The sequence below is a fragment of the Malurus melanocephalus genome, unplaced genomic scaffold (genome assembly GCF_030028575.1).
Source record: "Malurus melanocephalus ecotype Western Australia unplaced genomic scaffold, MMel_1.1 scaffold_15, whole genome shotgun sequence".
In the NCBI taxonomy this organism is placed as follows: Eukaryota; Metazoa; Chordata; class Aves; order Passeriformes; family Maluridae; genus Malurus; species Malurus melanocephalus.
In genome coordinates, this window is record NW_026623247.1 from 3074901 (window position 1) to 3098359 (window position 23459).

At 34.6% G+C, this 23459-nt stretch overlaps 1 protein-coding gene across 2 annotated transcripts in view; it reads right to left on the minus strand.

Moving 5' to 3' along the window:
• Positions 1–23459, minus strand: part of AUH (AU RNA binding methylglutaconyl-CoA hydratase) — a 104849-nt gene that overhangs the window by 34095 nt on the left and 47295 nt on the right. The window contains exons 5-6 of one of the 2 annotated variants that reach the window (XM_057385012.1): positions 19089–19181; positions 18103–18159 (exon numbers count right to left, since the gene is read on the minus strand). The exons of the other annotated variant lie outside the window; for it this stretch is intronic. Coding sequence (XP_057240995.1) covers positions 18103–18159; positions 19089–19181 — 150 coding nt within the window. The remainder of the gene's footprint in view (positions 1–18102; positions 18160–19088; positions 19182–23459) is intronic. 2 annotated transcript variants of the gene reach the window in all.

The window sequence follows — 23459 nt, forward strand, 5'->3', positions numbered from 1 at the left end:
GTCTTTCAATAAATGACAAAGGTCATGTTTGATCATGTAGAGTCAGCCAACCAAACTCTGTACTTGGTCTGTGTTTAAGGTTGTATTACCTATTCTACTAAAAATGTATCATTAGTGTAACTTTACAATCTATTCAGATGTAGACTAAAGATTCACTGTAAAATATTATCAAAATTCATTCTTTCAGAACCTTTGATCTGATAATGATGTTACAGGAATAATAGAAATACACATTATATTAATAAGCATTCATTTATCCGTCTGATGAAAAAGTCTACATCAGCACACAGAGAAATGATGGATCCATGATTTTGAAAATGCACTTCCCCTAAGCTAAGTTCTTAGTGATCTGTTTATGTAAATGCCTAACAGTAACACTGTCCCTGACAGAAGTGACTGCGTACACATAAATAAGAGATCATTCCTCTGAGCAAAGAAAATCTGACACTTGCATTAGTTGTGGGATTTTTCACATCTGTTTACCTAGGCATTCTTGATGGGTTTCAGTAACAATTCTTCAGCCAATGCAGAACCTTATGTCTATCAATGGCTGCTTCAGAGAACGATGAAAACTCTGCAACAACTGAACCACATCCTCAATAAGAATAAACAAATAAAAAAATCCTCTCATCTTTCTCCTGAATATCAAAACAAGCATTTATTTCAATATTATTTTCAGAAGATAACCTTTTAGTTAAAATCATTCCATATATTCTTAGCATCTGCAGAGACACTAGACATATGCTGAAAGAAAGATTATTACTTGGTGTTTGACCCTAGTTAGAAATGAATCCTAGAACAAAGAATCCAGTACGACCCAGCAACACCTGGAAAARACACCCCAAGGCAACTTAGTCTGTAACATCAGACATGCCACAGTATAGTAATGCTCTGTTCAGACAAACACTTCTTCAGCCTCATACAAAACCTTTGACTCTAGAATYCACCACTAATCTCAGAATGCTTCTTAGAGTCTCTCTACAATTCGATGACACACTTTGAAATTAAGTACTAGAACAATTTGATCCTATATCCTCACACATGCTCATTCCTATCTCCTGTCCTGACACCATCTGGGTCAAGAATCAGTGTACATTGTGGATGTCTTTTTCCTTAAAGGTGACTGTTCACAATAATCCCATTTTAAATAAAATATAGATACTTTTAAAATAATCTCAGAACGTATTTTACTTTTAGAGCAGGAAAAGATCTTCAACTAAATTCATCCCAGCTTTAGCTGTTGCAGTACTATTACTCCACTGTTCTGCATTTGTTTGTAAGGGTAACTTCATTTTCCTTCCTATTACTCAAGTTGGGTTTTTGGTGTGACAGCCTAAGCCAAACTCCCTTTGGCAACAACTCAGTAACTGCACACATYTTACATACCTTATCCTCAGTTAAGTTGGAGTACACTAAAGATCTGCAGCAAGCCTATTACAATCAATAAAAGAATACAAAAGAGAGTTTACTATCCACATCACWCAAAGTAAGAAGCAAGAAGGTAGAAATCACAAAACATCCTTGTTTAAAAGACTAAAACATCTTTCTTTTAAAGACTAAAGTACAAATCATACATGTAATGAAACTTCTGAAGAAGGGTTTTGTCAGAAGTGATAATATGAAGTCATATTATGAAATATGAAAAAAGTAACAGAAAAATAGCATGAGACTGCAATAATATTTTGTTTTATGAACAGTGTTTTCAGGAAATTCAACCATTTTTCCATTGACACATCATACTTCACCACCGTGAAGCAATACTTCCCTTTTTTTTTATGCAAAGAGCAAGGGAAAGGAGAAAAAAAGCAATTAGATTTAGACTCACATACACAATTAACATCTTTATGTTGTGCTAGTATTGTGCTTAAAACCAGCAAGCTTATTTTAACCTGATTCTGAGAAGTAAAAACCAAAAACCCAGAAGAATGTGTTTTTCACTGCCATTTGATACATCATTGAACYGCAGAAATCACAGAATCACTGAATGCTAAGTTGGAAGGGACCTTTGGTGATCACCTTGTCCAATATCCATGAAAAGTCACCCAGAAAAAACTCATGTCCAGATCAAGGAATTCTGAAGACCAGATTTTTCCAATACAGGAGCTATACATCCAGCTATCCTGGATGACAGGATGAGCAGACAGACACCTATACAAATATGCTGAAATACATGGCAACTGAAAAACCTGAAACAGCTACTAGTCTAACAGTTTTTTTTGGCGCACAAGAACAAGAAATGCAAAACATAGCTTTCACTGATTCTTTGTCCTTGTTTCTTAAACACTAATTTTCCTGGAGGAAGAAATGCTGGGGGCTTGGGCGATTTTTTTTGGAGGGTTGTTGYGGTGCATTTTTTTACAAGGAAACAACAGAGAAATTTTGTGATTATCACTGGTGCTATTACATATAATCACCTCTTCTTTAGGAGTASAGAAGTGTACATCTCTGCAGACATTCAACCATACCAAACTAAATCCAAGTTTCCAAAAAATTTAAAAAAAAAAAAAAAAGGTATTGTAAAGATAAACTTACAGTAAAGGCCAAAGTAAAGAGTAGAGCTCTCTGACCTGAAAAAAAGGTCTTGCCTAGCGATATTACATACGTATTGCAGGGAATTCAAGAGCATCAGAAAATCTGTAGATTCAATACAATCTACAGTTACATTCCATACTCTAATTTAGCTCATCTCTTCTACAGAACATGGAAACAATTTACTTGGGGTTTAACCCATTTTAAAATGGAGAAGCATGAAGAGCTCAGAACTGACAACATATCAGCCTTTTTAATATTTGGACCTTTGACATTTCCAAGACTACCTTAAGTGCTTCTTAATTCACAGSGGGCTTATTTTTTTCCATGTGAACAATGAGTAAGGACAACAATAGCTGCTTCCTATGTTGCATGTACTATTATTTTTGTACTCACTCCCAGTGTTTCTTTCTTCCTCTCTATTTCTCACTCAAAGTTTGAAGAAAAGAAAGCTTCTTAAYAGCACCAGTGTTATGCTCTGGGTGACCTCCTATTCTGTTGAAGAGATAGATATCCAGAAATCTGGCACTTCTAACGTGTTCAGCATGAAAACTTTTGATCATCTGTAGTAGTTATAAAGCTTGCTAGGTATAACATCTTTTTGAGCAACTTAAGTACCAAAATTCAGACGTTTATTTCTGCCTCTAACAGCAAATCTTACAGAAGCAGTAAGAATTCTGTCACTGCTAAGGTTTCAGGCCTGTAGGAAGTGATAGCCCAATAYAATTGATTTAAAAGTGTCTATTAATTACCTCAGTTGAAAGAACTTTAATTTACGTGTCATATATTGCCTTGCTCAAACTCATGGCAATTAGTACATGGATCTGGCATCAAATTTGGGGAATTTCAATAAAAGATCAATAGCTACAAGCTAATTTTCAGGCAGATTTATTTTACCAGGGAACATTTGGTCTTCAAATGATCGCATTTCTCTTCCATACCAGCAGCAGTCAGTTCTGTATCAACTCTTTTCTTTCTGACCTTTTTTTAAATTTTATGTAAAATGAAGACTGAAATTGAAAACAGAAGAATAAAAATATGAACATTTACTCTATTTTTATGACTTACTACTTACAAAAGAGTTGCTACAATCTTTTATGTGAGCCTTTATATATCAATATTCAAAGGAAATCACTGTCTACAGCCATGCAAGATATGCTTACTTAACATTTATTCTGAAACACACTTTTTCCTCTCAGATTTTATTTGGCATATTTATGATGACATAGCTATGGTGTAACTCTGTACCTGCATGGGTTTGTTATCAGAACAAATTACATGTATATAATTGTAAATTGCCTGTCCCTTCAAAGTTGAAGAAAGAAAAAAAGGGTGGGGAAAAAAGAAAAGGAAAAAAAAAACAAACCAAACAACAAAAACAAAAACAAAAACCACACACATCCATTTGAAAGACCATAAAACCAATTTGCTCTTAGGTTCTGTATTTAACAAAAAACTCCCCTTTAAGCTGTCTGTGCTTAAAGCCTTGTAATACTGACATTATGCATGGGCTTTAACTTAACACACCTATGTTTCAGAAGTGCTTTTGGATATCTCAGTATCCGTACAGCTCCTGCACTGACAGCAAGGCCACAGAAGTAATCAGAATCCCAGCCACACACCCCAGGACATAAGGACACCACATTTATGGAGCTGAATTCCACACGCTAGCTTCTGTTGGCAAGAATAGCCTTCTAGAAACTGCTTGAAGAGAAAGGTTGGCTTCTGCTTCAAGGTATGAAACCACACCCCCCCCCCCCCCCCCCCCCGGAGAAACATTTTGGTCCTTTTGTTACAGTGTGCTTTTATCCAGACAATTAAGATTAACCTAGTTATTGGATTTCCAAATTGAGAATTGTTCAACCAGTTAGCAGGGTACACAAAGAGAAACTTTAACTTAAGCTTACCAATATTTGAATCCAGGCGTGGCAGCACTCTAAGACTCTTCTAGAAAGAGGACGATAGACCTTATACAGAAAATATCAGCTTTACAATTAAAGTAGCTACCCTTTATGATCTCTTCTAAGAGGACAACTTCTCCCATGTTTATTGCTACACTGAGAYAGACTTCCACTACAAGAAAAATGGTGGGGAAGTCTGTGATCTAAGATGAATTTACCAGAATCTTTTTTTCTTCTAATTCAGCTAATATTCACCTAGCACTTCACTCACTCACATAAGCTAGAAGAAGAGATTTGAGAAATGTTTTAATTTTTCCTTCTGTTTAGAAGACATGTGAATTACCTGAAATTTTTTAACAATTGAGATTAAGGCACCTGAGAATGGCTTGATGATTTTGAAGGCAAGTRTTACAACAATTAAGTCTTATAGTGTCCAGTGAAAATTCAACACATATAATGTTCAAACCTATGAATACTTTCAAGACTTTTAAYTGGTTATAATTCATCTACTTTCTGCAAGACCTACTTTTACTCCAGCTCCACTGGGAGAAATATCACCTTCTGACTCTTTACAAGAAAACAGTGTTAATAGAGAGATTTTCCAAAGAACTTTCCCCAGTAAAAACAGGTGAAAAAAGTGACCTCATGACAGAAGAGAAAACTGCACTGAGTTTATACTTTTGGTATATGCAAACCTTTGGTTAAAGTGTCATAGAAATACATCTGAAACAGCCAATATAGCAGATGCCAAGCTCAGCAAAATGAAATATACTCTACCACAGTAATGACAAAAAACCCAGCGAACCTCCAGCATACTGATATTTTCAAGAGCAACATTCACTCAAATRTTTACATGATTACACTGTTCCATTTTACGCATCTTACAATACAGGCGAACAACACAGTGATTCTGGGTGAGATTTTCGAAACATGCCAGTTTCAATGTCCCAAAACAACTACAAGTTTAAAAAGTCACTAAATATTAACATATTTTTCTATTTCTTGTCATTTACTACATCAGAATGTTCCTTCACATTTTTCATCCCCAGTTTTGGTTTCATGTTTTATCACATTAGAAAATGAATCACTAATAATTTACTTTGGTTTTACTCGTTTTTTTTATTACAAAGATATTGGGGAGCATTGAGCAGATGCAGAGAACAGAGAATAGCTTAATTTACTGTCACTTGAAAGAATCTGAAAGGAGACATCAAAAGATGCACTAGACCAAGTCATCAAAATTTCCTAGCATTCCACACACCAAAAGACTGGATACTAGGCAATGCAGCCAGACCTTTCCTTGTTCCATGCAGTCTGATAAGATAAACATCATAAAACAAAGGAGTCTGCAGTAGCTACTGACCTTATTATATGTCTCCATTGAAAATACCAGTTTTAGCAGGAGTCAATGAGAAAGCTGCCGTTTTTTTGTCGTATTTTGTCATTTCTGTAATTAAAACAATGCATTTGCTATGCATATCCTATTCCTTCAAATGAGATTTCATAGATTTTCTTCTACCACTGCCGAGGTACTTCTATGGATGACACACCAAGATCTTTGGCCCCTCTACAGAGTTCAGGTATACTCTATAAAGTTGGAATTTACAAAGATACTCCATTTTAACATAAAAGTTACCATTAAAAAAGATCTCAAGTGTTTTTCGATCCTCAAATGCTGTTAAGATATWTAAGCAAGACTCACAGAAAATCAGATTAGAAACAAAAACTAACTTTAACTTACACCACCGTTCCAAGGCACTATGAAGAAGGGACATGTTTTCAMCCATCATTATTCAGCCATGGAAGTTCAGGCCACAAGTTTCACCTAACAATAAAACTTAAAAAAACCCCACTACTAATCATGAAACCTGAGACCAGAAAAAAATGGCAAATCTTTCCATGCTTACAATGGCAGTGATAGCACACCAGCTCTATGGTCTGCTTAAATTCCATCAAAATTTAATCTCTTAAAAATCAGAAAGAGTACCCTAACTCAGAAGCTCTTCAGCTGTATTAAATCACACCTCAAAACCCTTGAAACCACAAAAAAAMCCATTAAAAAAATCAAACCAAACAAACAAACAATCCAAAAAATTCCATAAAAGTAATTTTCATTATTAAGCTTTAATCTGTGCCCAAAGATCAGTTTTACAAGTCTAGAAAAGCCTTTCCCCATATATACCCATGAGTAGGTTTTACTACTTGCAGTGATGATGCCTGATGCTTTAATCAGAGCCAGCTTACTGCTATAGGCAAAATTTAATTTTTCAAGACGGTAGATTAAGGGCCAGGATGCTGTGCAGCTTGTACCATGGGGAATGGTAAATGAGGAACAGGAGAAATATTCAGATCTAAAGTAAGGTAAAAGGCTCAGAGCTAGGATGCACACAGAGACGCGGGAATCCCCGTAGAGCTAGATTTGATGCTTCTCTACAGCAGAAACAGAAAAATTGAAGGTAGAAGCAGCGTTACAAGAAACAGCCAGCTGTGTTTCTGTGCAGTAAGAAGTGTTTTCTGACCACTGAACCTTTCTCCCTCAATGGCAGCAGCAAGCTTGTCTCTCCAGGGCTCTGGCTYGTGCAAAGTAGAAAAGAGCTAATATCTCTTTTGCTCTCCAGAGCAATCCACCCCCACAAGCGACTGCCTGCCATGCCTGTAGCAAAAGACAATCCTGATTTCAACAAAAACATTGTTGAGGTGGAAATAAGAACAAACCTGAAACAACAGCAAATTCAGATTACTAAGCTTCTTTTTATTTAACAACAATAATATTACAATGTGTTTGTTCAAACAATTATGTATCATCTACAGATGAATTTCTACCAATTTCTGTGATTTTTTCAAAAGTAACCAGAATAGTTCTCAGATACACTGCGGTTTAAGGTGGGTAAAGACACCACTTGAATCAATTCTCTCTCCAATATTTACTAACTACATGTATTTTCCTTTTTATTAAGTTGCTGGTTTGTTTTCATTAACCGTCAGACTCTTCTGCATGATCAAAATCAAAAAAATGTTACATTGAACAGAAATCCTGTAACTGATCACCTGGTAGGGTGACCAYGACTATTTCCAGACACTTCCTCAGCCTCTGTTAAGCCAGTGACAGATTGCAGTTATTAACAGGTCAGTGAATAAATTAATTCCAGGGCACTGAAAATGATGTTCATGAAATGAAAAGTGGCCTTGCTGACATTGCATCACTATTTCTAGACAGTGTGCTTGAACACCAAATAAATCTCACAACTTGGACGAGTGCCAAAAACTAGTGACCTAGTTTCATTAGTGTGGGAAAAGACTAGCAATTGGTCCTAAGAGAGCAGATTACCAAAATAACTTCACACAAAAACATTCCACAAAGAATTTTCTTCAAATCAGACATTTTCCAATGTAAAGTCAGTCTGAGATCCATTAAAATCTAATGCTAAAATGCGTTTATATTACTCATGCTGACATTCCTATACAACATTTCGATTAAATAGAATAAATATTATCTTCTTTCCATCTCATTATCTCTTTCCATCTCATTCATAATTTAATAGTGTTTTAAATCAAAACAGCTTTTGCATTTTCAGTGAAAAATGTAACACTTCAGGCTTCAACAAAAGTTTTACTAATAAAAGTAAGTCTATTTTTAAGCATACAGTAATCTGCTCAGTAATCTTCCATGATTAAAAATTCCTTGGCTTCTCTTCAAAAAACACATTGAGTATAGATGAGCTCAACAGCTGTCAACATAATTTTTAGGAACTTACCAAGTATTGTTGCGTCTATACTAGCCCCCATTTATACACTCCAGCTGGTCCAACAGAGCCCCACTCCCAATCCTTCGCCTCCAGTAACATCTATATTGAGATGAAGACATTTTGAAGWGGGGAATCTTAATAACAACACAAAGTAAAAGATATTTCATCTTCTTTTTATCTTTCCAAAGACTGTTGCTCTCTGTAAATTGCTTTCCATTCACTAATCCAGCAAAGTGCAGAAGGTAAACTGAAATGCTCTAAGAAAACTATTACAGCACTGGTAAAAATCCCAGAACATTCTTTTGTAAGTCAGACTTGAACATGACATAAGTAATACAATGCAATTAATTTCACCCAGCAGTCCCTGCTTACAAGTCCTTACTAAGACATGCCAATGACAAAACCGCAACTGTTCTCTGCATGCTATGCACAGTGAGGGTCACTTGTGCAATGACTTACACAAAAGGTCTAGAATTTAAAAGGCTGAAAAAAAAACCCATTTAATCTCCTCAAAATGCTGGGTTTTCTTTTATCCTTTAGATTCCCTCTGGATTCATGACTACTGAAAAAATCCTAAAGGATGATCATAGCTTTTTTAGGCTTTACTGTGGCAAACACTCATGTCAATGGAAATTTTGAGCAAATAATGCCATGAAGACTGGTGACTAAGTTTTGGAAGGACATATCCATCATTTAAATTTCAAAAATGCTGTGGGAGTATCTGGGAAAAAAATAAACAGAATGAAACCCCATACTAATGACTTTCTTCTTAACAAACCATTTATGTAAGAGAATCAATAGGAAAGATTTAGTGTCTTATATCTTTCGCCTCAGTAATTAAATCTTTTAAAGTCCTCATGTTTATATCTTCAATCTGTCTTTTTATCTGACAGTAACCTCCTGATCTATGTGTGTATTTTTTACTCCTTTTTCTCTCCTACACCTTCTATCTCTGTGTCTATGCACAATCTCTTTGCAGACTACCATCCCAACTACACATACAGGCAGTGACAGTATCATCACTAGGTGCTGTCAACTACAGATTTAAAAATAACAAAGGGTGGGGATGGGGACAGGGGAATGCACCATGGAAGCTCACTTTAAACCACTCAGAAGTGGCTTATGAGCTGTTTGATTCCAATTTATTAAGTTTTCTTATCTCACCTGTGAAAAATATGCAGGTTTTCTATACAGACTTATCTCACAACTGAAACGCAAATTTGGTCACCACTTTTACAGAATTATTGAAAACTACCAAATGATACATAATACGATCACCTACATGAGTTCACATCCAACGTCACATCTTCACCGTCTTGTACTAAATTGTGTCTATCACTATGCAGATTAACAAGCTTCTTAACACTACGAGGAGTATTTTCATCACCCTTTTTASACATCTTATTTAGTGACAAACCAAGAACTAAAATAAGGAGTCTATGTTTCTTGGGCTGTCAATGCAGAGACACAGGATAGGAACTAAGTCTTCCAAAATTGTCTTTTATTTTATCCTTTTATTTTTCTGTGTTCCACTGCCCTGGCATGTTTTTCATGTATATATACTGATAGTTCAATAATAATACATTTCTGCTCAATTTTATACTAAAAAACAAAATTAGATTTTCCCCTCACCACTTGAAGAAATTAGAAAATAAATTTCCAACCCAGATTGACTTGCTTATGTATTTTCATCTTCATTCTTCATTGATTCTTTAAGGCTAATAATTTTCTGTATTTCAACCACCTATTTCTTCTGCCTCTCCTAAAACACCTAAGGAGTTCTTTCTCCTTACCACTTTTGCTACTGTAGAGATAGGAAGAATAGAGAAAAAACTGCATTTGTTTGTCAAATAGAGTGAAGTTGCATGAAGAAAGGACTCTATTGAGACAATATCTAATCTCTGGCAATGAGCTGAGGTAGCAATGAGTCTCTTTAATACAGGAACTTAGAAAGGCAGTCAGAAAAGTTAGAAAACTTTAAAATTCAGAAGTGCTGACTATGCAAGAAGCTGAGCCTAGAAATCTAAATTTAGGATTTTTGGTTWAATCTCTAGATCACCAGAAGGAGTCAATTCTTTAATCTGTCCAATATTTATTTCCAAAATGAAATTATTTTTAATTAAAAAACAACAACAAAAAAAAMCACAAAACAAAACAAAAAAAAACAACCACCAATTTTTAATAAAAAATTTCATGCAATTCTGTTTTTCATATCCAGCAAATTTTTATTTTTCTCATGCTTCATTTTTACCCAGAAACACTGGCTATTATTTCTTGGTCTTTCTTTTGTTTTTGCATAGGCTTAGAAATAAGATATTGAAACAAAACAATCAAAAAATATCACATGAAAATGTGTCATTGGATGTTTCTATCATGATTTTCAGTGGTCAAGAGAGCTGGAGATAGTCACCAGGTTCTGGTTTCAGGACACGTCTGGGGAGCAAAAGGGTTGCCTTCACAAAGTGAAAAAGGGTGGTCTTGTACAAAGGCTTTGTACAACTTTTTTCATTAAGTACAAACTTTGTGCAAGGGGAAAATCATTTCATCAAGGGCATTCATGAACTCTGACAGATCCTTGTTAGTRAACAGAAAACTCATTTAACTGATTAGATGCAAGTCTCTACACAGATAATTTTTTTATTTCAACTGGTTTTGAAAAAATACAAGGTTTCTTACCTAGCAGAATTTTAGATCATTCTTTTTTCTCTATTTACTTTATTCTCTCCATGTCCTCTTCACCTTAGCACCCCAAGTGAATATAACCTACTTTGCACCTGTGTTATGAAACCAACTGTGAATTCCATTCATATTGTCAAAGATGGCCAAGAACGTAATTTCTATTTAGTATCACACTTTTCTAAATATGTGGTGAGAAAAATCAAGCTGCAGAGGCAAAGTCTGAGTTTGCTTTCTCTTCAAAGATTCCCTCCATAGTTCCGCACAGTTACAGAAATAGTCAGAAAAAGATACAAATGTGATAATTAGGAAAGCAATTGGTAACATTGCTCAGATTCTAACAATGAATTTTAATAAAAACATTACTCCAAAATTGAATCTTTATATAAAGAACAATGGTTTTATTCTCCTAAGGCACGACAAAAATCTAAGGAACTTTCAATCACTGTTTGTTGCTAAGGTTTGGTTTCTCCATTGGAGTATTATCATGCTGATCTCAGAACTTCTATGCTCTGCTTTCCAAGATCAAGAAAATTCCCTGCCTCTAATCTTGCAATTCCTCTAATGCTCAACTAGGCTTTGGGGGCTTTCTTTCCTGCTTTACGTCCTTCTTCCTCTGAGCATCAGGGGGTAAACTTTAAATGTTGCATATGCAGTGCTGCTACTCAAGATACCAAAATTTCTCAAATGCCTGTTAATTCTGCTTTAAAACAGAGGTAAACAAGACATCTCCAAATTTACATCAGGAAAAAATATTCTAGTGTCTGCTAGCAGAACAAACCAGAATGTCAGAAGTGGTCAATTTGTTACACTGAACTTGACATTTCAAATACCATTCCATACAGCTGCAGTAATCTGGAACACACATGACAGCCTTGGATACTTCCTTTTTCTGTAGGAAGTACTAGTTGAGGTTTTTAATATGGACTTGGAAAGTGTTCTATGGCCAGCAGGCAAGGGGAGAAGGTTGTTCTGARGATCTCTCTGCAAAGTTAAGTATCGAACATACCTGCTTCTTGAAAGTACAGGGGATAGTTCAGATGACATGGAGCTCTATCTTCTCTTTTGCTGTATGTTGCTACTACTTGGGAAGTAATCTATTTATAAAAATGAAATAAATATTTATTTTATATTTATTATTATAATTTATATAAAATTTGCATAACATTGGTTTTATGTATGGAGCTTTTGCAGTGATAATACTGCAAGTGTTTTGCACTTTTGTAAGTGATAATACTGCAAGTATTTTGCAGTTTTGCCTCAACATCACCAGGCAGACTGATTACAAAGCCAGGGACAAAATGAATGACTTGATGAAAATCAGCTTATTTTTATTTAAGAAAACAAAACTGTAAGAACCACAATGCGCTTTACCTTTCAGAGGCAGAACAAATTTAACCCCCTCTTGAAGCATTCTATATATTGTGTTTAATTACTTTGAGAAAAAAGTATATGTTAAGATATCTGTTTTCTTGCTATTAGAAACAATTYCTTATTTCAGGCCATTTATTAAGTACAGCTTAAGAAACAAACATTAAAAATATTAAAATGCAACTAGACATATCCAGACTTCAGAAGATTAAAGAAAAATAGACACGTTGTTGAGTAACTAATTCAGGGTTTTTACTGTATCAAATCATAATTGGATTGTTCAACGCTCAACAGCCACTATTAGATCACAGTAAAAAAATTAGAAGGTTTTCATAATTGAAACTCAAGAAGAAGAAAATGCTTCTTGGTTGTTCCACAGTAAATAAAATTTTAAACATAGTATTAATGAAATGCTGAAGATGTTGATTCATGGGCTTACTTAAAACCGTCTTTTACTAGTATTTAATTTGCATATTTTACAATATTAACAGGACACAGGACTGAGATAAAGAAACAGGAGAAGTAATACAAGTCACAAGAGACTTTATGGACTAACAAAGAAAAAAGAAAGAAACTCAAAGCTAACTGTTCACTTGTTTTGGGCTTTCTTCCCTATCAGTGAGTCAACTGTCACAGGACCAAGAGCAGAATTTAAAAAMTTTAAGAAGACTCTTAGATAGGTTTCCTTATGGAATGAAAAATAAAAGTGTATGTAAAAAACTTGGGAGACTATATGAAAAAATTAGAGAAGAAAAGAATATGCTCGTGAGGGTAGGAATAAAGATGGATGAGAAAGGTACAATATTACCCAGGTAAGATGTACAAAGTTATACAAAATAACCAGATTTTCCATTCTAAGTATGTCTGTGATGATGTACTGTTAAGAAGCACCTATGTGCAGAAAAAGTACATTAAATGTGAAGAGACTTTGAAGTCCTACCTCAGACACTACCACAAATAGTAACACTTTAATTTTATCAGCATTTGTCAAATGCCATACCTATTACTGGTGAAACTGAAATATAGAAATCTAAAGAATATCCTAKGAGCCCATTGTAATGTGCATTGGATTTCAACTTGAAATGTCTGACATTCAATTTAACCTTTATACTCGGCTGAATTGGACAACTACTGCTGTTAGCAAGAGCACATTCTGTGTGAGTTTTTCACATTCGGAAATTCCCTTGACATCTTTTTCATCTAATATAGAAAATCTTTTTCAGCTTTAAAATTAATACTGAAACAGAGACTGTAAGGATGTTCACAAAAGCAAAGAATTAATTATTTTCATAGATAAGGAAAATAATACAGTATGATTACCTAAATCCAGTTTTCATTCTTACACTTGTTTTCTTCCTATGCAAAATACCCTAATATTTCAGCATTCTTCTCCCTTCTTTTATAGTACTGTAATCTGCAAGTACTATAATTTCTCCAAATAACATTTAAAGTCTAGAAAAACAGTGAAAACAACACTATTACCTAAGTAAGGGGAGAACAGTGAAATGCTGTCTTTTAATCTCTCTCATGTTCTGTATTTTAAAGATAAAACCAGTCCACTCCCTTACAGCTCGAAGCTTCAGTTTCACCTTTGGAAAAGAGAGTCCAAAGCAACTTTTAGATGCAAAAAGAATATACAGCTTATTCACTAAGAGAGTTAACAGTTTCCTTTTATTCCTTTGTCTATTTTTAAAGTCTTCTTCATAAAATACACTTTTCAACTGAACACTCTCTAGGAAAGCATGATCCCAGGGCTTATGCATTTGGTTTTTAATTTTAATATTAAACTGTGGAAGATAGCTTGGTAAGGAAGTAGTGAGAATTTTGGGAGGAGCATGGAAGAATAAAGGCCAAATTACAATTAACAAAGCTTGCTAATAAAAATGCCTTGATAGGAAAAACAAACAAAAAGAAGAGTGACAGCTATAAGTATGCAGGCCAGTAGCCACAGTTTTTACCTAGMAGGGTCAAATTACCCACTGACACAAGTGTATTAATTTCAGTAAAGCTCTGTTCTTTTTTGGTGGATAAATTTTGATGTATRCCAGTACCCCTACCTTACACATAAATCTCTCATGGAAATAAATTGCATAAAGAAAACACAAACTATTTTTCATATATATGCCTGTCTTTTCCACTTCTTGGGATCACTGAATACTTCTCTTTGTCCAACTAATATATCTCATTCTATTAACAGAGTAGAAAGTTTCAGTATGTTGTTTACAAGCAATTTTCTCTTCTCACAACACATCTAATACTGAGTGGTATACAACTACAGTACTAACAAATAAAAGCAGAGCCAGAAATGCATCCTTTATCAATTGCAGGCTTAATATGACATCCATTGTGAGAATCTAGAGATAAACAACCAAATTACATCATGGACAGAGACAGTTTTAAAAAGTTACAAAGCAGAAAAAGAAAGGACTTCAACAAACAAATGCTCCAAAAGACAATTTTTGGCTGAGGAGAAAGTTGTCACTGAGAAACATTTCCTTTGTAACTTGGGAGACATAAAAAACCTATTTTCAATTAATGACAGATATTTGCACTTTTTTAAACGTCAGTTTGGGAAACAACAACGAAGAGAATGAACACAATTTTCTTGTGTGAAAAAGCTCTTCCCACATTATTCTGAGTTATGTACAGACACAGGATTACACAGAAAATAATTTTTTTAAACAGCTTTTTGACTATAAGATCAAAAAGTAGTCACTCTTTTTAGCAATGAATAGGTTTGAGAGAAGTCACTCTGACTGATAATAAGCATCTCCTTTAACTACAAAGCTAATGAAGTCTTGATTTCTCAAGAAATCCTGTCTCATATAAACTCAATGCCAACCCGTGAGATGAGTATAATGACTGAGCTAAGTCATACACAACAATTCCCTCCTGTGCTCTTTCTTTCGTGTCTAGGAATACATTAGTTCGTGCTGAAACCTTTTCATCTGAGGCCAATAAAATATTTCCTTCATCTGACCACCTACTTTTAACAAAATTCTAGTGACTGTTTTTCCTATATCTACCCTGTAAACCACAAATGATACCAGAATGGGCTAAGAGACATTAAGCTCACAGTGAAGAAACTTGAAGAAGAGAGGGGATGAATAAACCCATATAGACCCTGAAATACAATACAGCAAAGAAGAAACAGTCCATGAGATTCCTGGACTACATGAAAGGTAATTTCCTGACAGGACTGTTGAGCAAGCCAAACGGCCAGGTACCCTAATGCTATTTGTGAACAGAGAAGGGTGATGCAATGCTCAGAGGCCATGTATGGCCCAGGCCACCAAGAAATTATAGTTTTTGGTTCTTGGAGCAGCAAGGAAAGGGGTCMGCAGAACTGCCACCTCAGACTTCCAGTAAACAGACTTTGCCTGTTTAGGAGACTACTGGATTGACAAATCAGTTGGGAGGCARTCCAGAAGGACCAAGGATTTCAGGAAGGCTGGACATTCTTCAAGAAGAAAATCCTAAAGGCAGAGGAGCAGACTATCCCTATGAAGAGAAGAGTCAATGGGAAAGAAGACCAGCCTGATTAGAGAGTTTTGCTGGAACTCAATACAAAAAAAGGGAGACACTTGGGAGACAACTCCATGCAACATAACATCCAACACGGTCCAAAATGCAATAGCTGATATGCTCTAGATGTATATTTTAATACTACTAAATTCTAGTAACATTCTTCTAACAAAACTCTTTGATTATAACTTTTTGGGTTTTTAAAAAAGCATAACCTCACAGTATAAATATGTTTTCCATATAGCCTTAAACACCCACATTAATTATCACCAGAGTTAAAACTTTACAGCTATCACATACTCCTGGCAGCTAACASAGCAGAATAAAAACAGTAGCTTCCTATGGCATAGGGACTTAGTTCAAAGGAGCAACTCAATTTGGCAGCAGGTTTCAGGTGTACTAGATGGCAGCAGAAATCTGTGTAGGCCTGTTAAGAGCCACAGCTCCACTGCCCAGTTCTGTTTTGGCTCAGAGCAGCTTGAAATAAACACTCTCAGAAAATATTCCATTAACCCATGAAGCCTATGGTTCAAGYGTCTATATCTGGCTTCTGTACCCAAATGACATATGCAAAATTCTTCACTCACTCTTCACTTTCTGATGACAAAAAGAATGATCAGTTGCTATTTGGATGACAAGAAGCAAAAAGAGCTGAAACACGGTCATTGCTCAACAGAATTTCTGCAAGTACAGGCTGATCAGGAAAAAGTGTGATAGGCTCAAATACATTCAAGAAAAATAGTTGTGAGAAAGGCTGATAGGAATGGGGGAAATTCATCATTGAATGTAGCCCAAAATATTGTAAGTTGAAAAGTCAATGTAACAAGTTTAAACCTGTCATACTTTCAAGGAGCTGAAGACATACACCTGAAACATTATTTTACGATAAGGAAGAAAACATTTTTTTTTTTTTTTAAACTTCAGTCTTTGAATAGCATAAAATATTCTAAATTAACCTTACAGTAAGTCAGTTAACTAGCACTTCAAGATAAGGGAACAGAAGTTTGAAACAATTATAATTAACTCAAGACAAGGAAATGAGACAACCTAAAAAAGTTCAATATTGAGAATATATGGAGAATTCAATCTGAATTTCTTGAACTGGAGAGTATGTTTACAATAGTGTCCTACAGAATTTCTTAGGAAAGGAAGGAATGGGAGGACAAAGAGGTAAAACTGATAACAAAGACAAACAACATCAATTTCTGTCTTTTTCTGCACTGGGACTTATTTCCAGGGCACATTGTTTCAGGACAACACCACTACAAGCAAATACATCTTTAATATAATCTACATTATCATCTTTATCCACCACTAAAAAGAAACCAGACACCAATCATAGCTGTTTTCCTTATGTAAAATRTAGCTCTGACCACAGAAAGTATTGACTAAAATCACATCTCAGCAGTAAYTATAACAACACAGCAACTGAAATTGTATAGCAATTGTCCAGATTAGTCATAGAATGGGACAGTTTAATACATAAAGTTCATACCACTACTCCCATTATGTTGTTCTCACTGTTTTTTCTACGTCAACAGTATCCATTACAATCGGATATAGTGCTTTCAAAATAGATTCCACCCATTAAAAAAGAAACAAAGAAACAGGAGCAAAGAAACAGTATGAAGTTCCCTGGAACTTCCAGAAATTAAGGCCAAAGATCACAGTGATGCACTTTTTTTCAAGCTATTGCCCTTCTCCCAGACCACAAATATCTCAATTTAAGTAGCAATAATTTATACATAAAATAATAACAAAAAGTTTCATAATACCTCCTAGAATATTATTCATCATATAAATTTCATTCACCTTGAATCTAGGAAAAGTAGGTAAACTGACCGTACAAATATTGAAGAGGTTTTTCAATCAAAAAAATCTCGACAAGATTTATTTACAGCTATACTTTTACTTCTTAAACTCTTTATAGCCAATATACAAGCACCTTAAAAACAGAATTTGAATCTTAAAGTACCAAATGTTACGTAAAAATGGATCTTAATTCAAATAATTGTTTTCGTACAATGACAGTTAATCCTTTTTTCTTGCCTGACCCTTAGCAAAATTATTCAGCCTTCAGATCAGGACATTAAGTGTCATTTACAGAATTACTCAATGTTGACTTAGTTAACGAAGACTTTGTGTAAAAACAAAATACAGGTAACCCTCCCTGAAAATAAGAAATACGTTTTTAAACTAATTTTGCTAAATAATACAAGAAATAAGATGTAAAACATACYACAATACTTAATAAAAACATAAAAATAAGCAGAAATCCACAAACAATTCAATATCTAATACTAAGGGCATATGTTAYTTATTTATATGTGGTAGCAAAAGCAAAAGATTCATACCTGCACCTGGAATGATTGCTAACTTTGTTTCAACTAGGCCCATTTTAGCAGAAGAGGCTAAAAAACAGAAAGTAAAGAAGTTCTTACTGTAACGTAGAGGGAAAAAAACCTATGGAAAATATGTAATGATGACCTAGAAGCTTGTTAATTTATGAAATTTTCTTTAAAACAACCAATCACTTTTAAAAGCATTTGTTTATTTAAAATACTTCAAATAGATTCAACTGATCTGCCTTCAGCAAAAGATCCAACTATTTCCACCAAAGCAAATTCAGTACCTTATTAATTTTTGCATAGAAAATAAGCAATTACAGTGAATAATGGAGACTTGCTTCCAAATGGAAAATACTAAAAGAAAACAGCTGTTTATTGCTTAACATTTTAGAATGGGGTAGAATTCTGCATCTGATTATTTGAATTCTTTAGGTGACAGAATATTCTCTAAAGTCAAATAACCTTATAAATCCTAAATTATTGGCAATTGTTCAGGACCAAGTTTCCACTTACTTWCCATCAATGGTTTTACAGTTCTGACAGCTTATTAGCTCAAGGTTCCTCTTTTCAAAAGTTGTTGCCACTTTTATAATTTAATTTCTTGTGAAATAATAGTCTTAYTAGCAACTCTTGTTCTTTCCTGCACCCTGTTTAGATAAAATTGAATCTCCATCTAGAGCACTCCAAATGCACAAGAGTCAAAAGAAAAAGCAAATAATTACGTAACCCTTCTGGCAATACTTATAAAATTAGGGTCAGAAGAATCAAATAAACGTTTAACAGAACCAATCCAACTAACAGAGTTAAGTTGTTTTAAATGAAACATTAGCAAGCACTTAAGTCAGGCTTCTGCTAAAGTCCTTTAAAATAATGGGTTACAAACAATGTCAAATAGAAAGCAAGTTTCACAAGACTGTTGCAAACAGATAGATTAGTCAAACCAGCTCTATAACACTAATAATCCTATATTCCATAGCAGGATTCAGACATACCTGCCACCCGTATATCACAGGCCAACGCAAGTTCTAGGCCACCACCTAATGCAGTTCCATCTATTGCAGCAATAGTAGGTACAGGCAGATTAGCTGAAAAAGAAAGCAACAATTAACACCAAGCTCATAAAGAACATCTCTGGAATGTGATTTCATTATATTTTGMTCAATGTACAGTCATACTATGAAAAAAAGTTTCATAAAATAAACTGCGACTAAAAATCGATTGATCAGCGACACTTCGACAAAAAAAAACAGCCCTTCCTATCCCTTTGTGGCCAAATAGGTTTCCATGTTTTTCTCTGGTGTCTGCTCACTTTTGACACAAATCTGAGAAGCAAACTCCAAGAACACAGATAGCAGAGCTAGATAAAGCACTTATACAAACAGTCCCGGACAAGATATGTGTGTATGTGCCATTGATGCTTATGCAGTTAGAAGCTCTCTGTGTCTTGACATTCTCAGACCACCACTGGCAACAGTGGCCACCACTAATGCCCCTTTTCTCCCGTAAAGCACCAGCTAACAGCTTAATAGAGGTGGGAAAGTCTTCAGCTTAACAAGCAGATGCACATGCTGCCAGCACATATGACAAGTAGCAGGGCTCCAGAGGCCTGTGAAACCAAGGCACGATTTGTATGTAATTTATCATCAGTGTTCTGACACAGGAAAGGTCATTTAAACAATCAGCTTACAGTACTGCTTTACACCTTCTGCAAGTTTAAGGTCTCATCCCTCTTCACCACAAACTCAAAAGTTTAATGAAAAATGCATTTTCATTTGAGAAACAAACTTGTATATTACAGCTTTAATTATATTTAATATAACAGTTACCACAAGCTATCCATTTTAAAATATACTTAAACAGTATTCCAGTAGTGCATTATTGATATTAGGATTAAAGATAGTCAAAAGGAATTCGTTAGCTGGACACTTGGGTGTACAACTTGTTGAAATGCTAAACCAGCTCTTGACAGCAATAGTTTTTTCTGCAGATGTTAAAAAATATTTTCTTTGCTTTAATGTTTAAGCTAATTGAATTCAATGACCAGTTCATTCAGTMTTAGCTGAAAATAGAAAAAACCTTCTGTCAACAAATAAATGAAAATGAGATGTGAGAAACCTTTTTTTTTTAATCTAGAAGGGTAATGTGACAAAAATTATAAATTTAATATATTAATTACAAATAATACCTCCTTTTCCTAGTGAACTAGCTATTTCTAAATTCAGAAATTGTGCTACCTAGTTTACCTTTTTCCTGCATGAGAGACACACTTCAGCTAACTTARTTTTTAAAAAAATCAATTAAATATTGGTGTATATCAGCATTACAGTTAGTATACAAACATGCAGTCTCTCACTGGGTAACAAACAAAATACGTAATGAAACAAAGGTTATTTTAGCTGTAAATCAACCTGCTTTTATGATTAACAACTAATGAAAATCCAATTGTCTTTAAAAAAAGAACAAAAACTTAGCAATGCTTTTTAAGATTCTAACAGATGCTTTAAAACAAAGCCCCTGGGTTGCTGTTTTAGATCATGATTAATAGTGATTATCTGAATCAATTTCAGTGCCAAAAGAGGCTACTAATTACTGTTTGCAAAAGCTCTTTCAGCGACTTAGAAGAGCTCAAGGTATCCATTATACCTGCCATCTGCCCCAGAAGGCATAGGAGACAGAGGAATAGTAGAAAAATCTGCTCTTTCTCTATTACTTCTTCTTAGTTATATGGAAAGGCAGCTCCCATTTCCAGCAGGGCCAAGCTGCTGACAGAAACTTATAACCCTGTCAACACAACCAATTTGCCAAACAGTCTTGCAATTTTGCTAGCTGACACAGCTAGCTTTTCTCTTAAAGGAGTATGCCTTTGTCACGGGTAAATAAAAAATAGATTGCCTGAACACAAAGGCAGGGTCATTGTTAACTGCAGTTTCCAGTAGTTACTGCCTGTATGAATGTTCCATTTATCAGAGACTAGCAAACAGCATCTTGAGCACTATTTGTATGGCTTTTGTAGTACTCCAAAGCAGAATACTTTCCTAAGATAAGYAACCTCCGGAATTAGCTATGGTGCAATTCAAGTAGACTATTACACATGGAAATGAAAGTAAAAGAATGAGTATTATAAACAAGCTTGGTTTCAAGAATTACAGCCAGCATTCCTATCATGAAATAATAAAAATTCATAATTCAAGAAAAGAAAACACAGCTTGATAATGTATGTTAGAATCATCACTTCCAAAGGATATTAATTTGAAAGGATCACACGACATAAGAGTTGACAATGAATGAAAGGCAAAATATAAATTCTCTATAACAGCATTGTACATATCTATTAAATGAATTTCAGAAATTAGTCCTTTTAACATGTTCCTGTGAACCATCAGAAAAACTAGCACAGAAAAAAGTTAGCAATCACTTGGAATTGTAAACTGAGTTTCTAGGCTACTAGAAACTTGTTAACAAAGGTAAATTGGAGTATCAATATTTTACAGCATAAGAAGCACCTGATCACATTTATCTGCATGATTTTAAAATACAACTGCCAAAACTGCTGAGCCCATCACAAAAACAGCAATGATGCTTGACAAATAGCGCCCTGTAGACTTAATTGAGTTGTAAGCACTCAAATTTTAGGAACAACAAATTACACAAATAGGTCATCTCCACAATGATTCCACATTTGCCAAGAAACCTAGTGGTTTTACACTTTAACATTCCAGATTTTTCTCACACTTCAAAYCACAAGATATAAATTTCAGGCAATTGTTGTACTACTAATCATTAGTGCCAAATTCGGGATGCAATAATTAGATACATAATGAAGTAAAAAAGGAATTTAAGACATATATAAAAGAAACAGATTAACTAAATTAAATGAGAGAATATAAGACAGAGACAAGAGAAGACCATGTATATACACAGATAAATATCATTAGAAGTAGTTAAAAAAGACTAAGTAATGACCAGCATTAAACTTTAGCTACAGAATTTCGCCGAGTTGCCATAGTACATCAAAATGTGGAATATGGAGGACACCACTAAATAAAGGTAAGTCACACAATGAATTCAGGTAGGATGTTTCACACATCTATTCTGTTGTTAAACATGCTGCTTGTTCTGTAAACACACTTCTATTTTGCATATAAATCACGTCCCAACCAAATGTCAATAGTCACATGCTAATGTAACATCAATGCTTAATTATATTACAGGAAAGTAAGGTTCTAGGTACAGTAAAGAAATAGAAGAGTCCAATTCAGTTTATGTTACATCGGCAACAGAGCCAGACATAAGACAAAAATGCATTCCTATATTTGAGATCACAGGGGTGGAGAGCTGTAGCTGAATAGAAGACAAACATGAACAAGCAGATAAAAATAAATTTTATGTATTAAATTATTCAAGGAGTAATCTGTTAGCAAAAAAAAACATGAAAAAAGTATGTTTGCTGGCCATTGACAACATGACACAGGTAGAGTGACCAACAGGTAAACTGAAGAACTATAATAAGAGAAAATAACMTTAGTAAAATTACATGGCTAAAATAAACCCATAAACAGCTCAAACAAAATAGAAAATAGATATATAGCAATATAAAGAAATGGACCTGCTTCCTACTCTGCACGAACTGCAAATGTTCAGCTCAACTACAGGAATACATCCATAGTTTTAGATTAGGCTGACCAGCAGCACCTTGTAGTCTTTGGATAACTACTGCTCTCCTGTGACTCTCCACTACTGAAAGATGTAGAAGAGAGTAAGCTAAATTATCCCACAATTTTGTCCTAAGTACAGAATGTCACAGGAGGAGCACTTTGCAGTTAAGCATATAAAAACACATATCATGTGTTGAAAGTTTAAACTTTAGAGAAGAATTTTAAAGAATCACAATTGTTCTGAAGTAGGTAATTGCTATTTCATGTTCAAGCGACTATCCACATGATGACTACAGCTGGTGACTAACAAGGGATTTCCTTTTTACTTAGAGATCATGACATGACAAACAACAAAGCCACCATATGAACACAAGCAACTGGTCTGGAGGACTTGACCACTTAATAGTTTCTCAGATGTGTGCCATAAAGCCCACGCAGATGATTCATATTATTGCAGACACCGACATTCCCCAAATAGAAAGCAYAAATTGCCTGGATTCTACTGACCTGAATCACATGTAACTATTTAGCCCTCTGACTAATTTATTAAGAAAGTTCTAATAAAATAACAGATATGCAAGATAATAGCTGAGAGGAAATCGGATTAYATGTGACACTTTCTTAGTAACTCTCAARCAGCCTTTTCCTATTAATGTGAACMATCACATTCTCGCTATTGGAAAAAAATAAACAGTCTGATCAACTAGG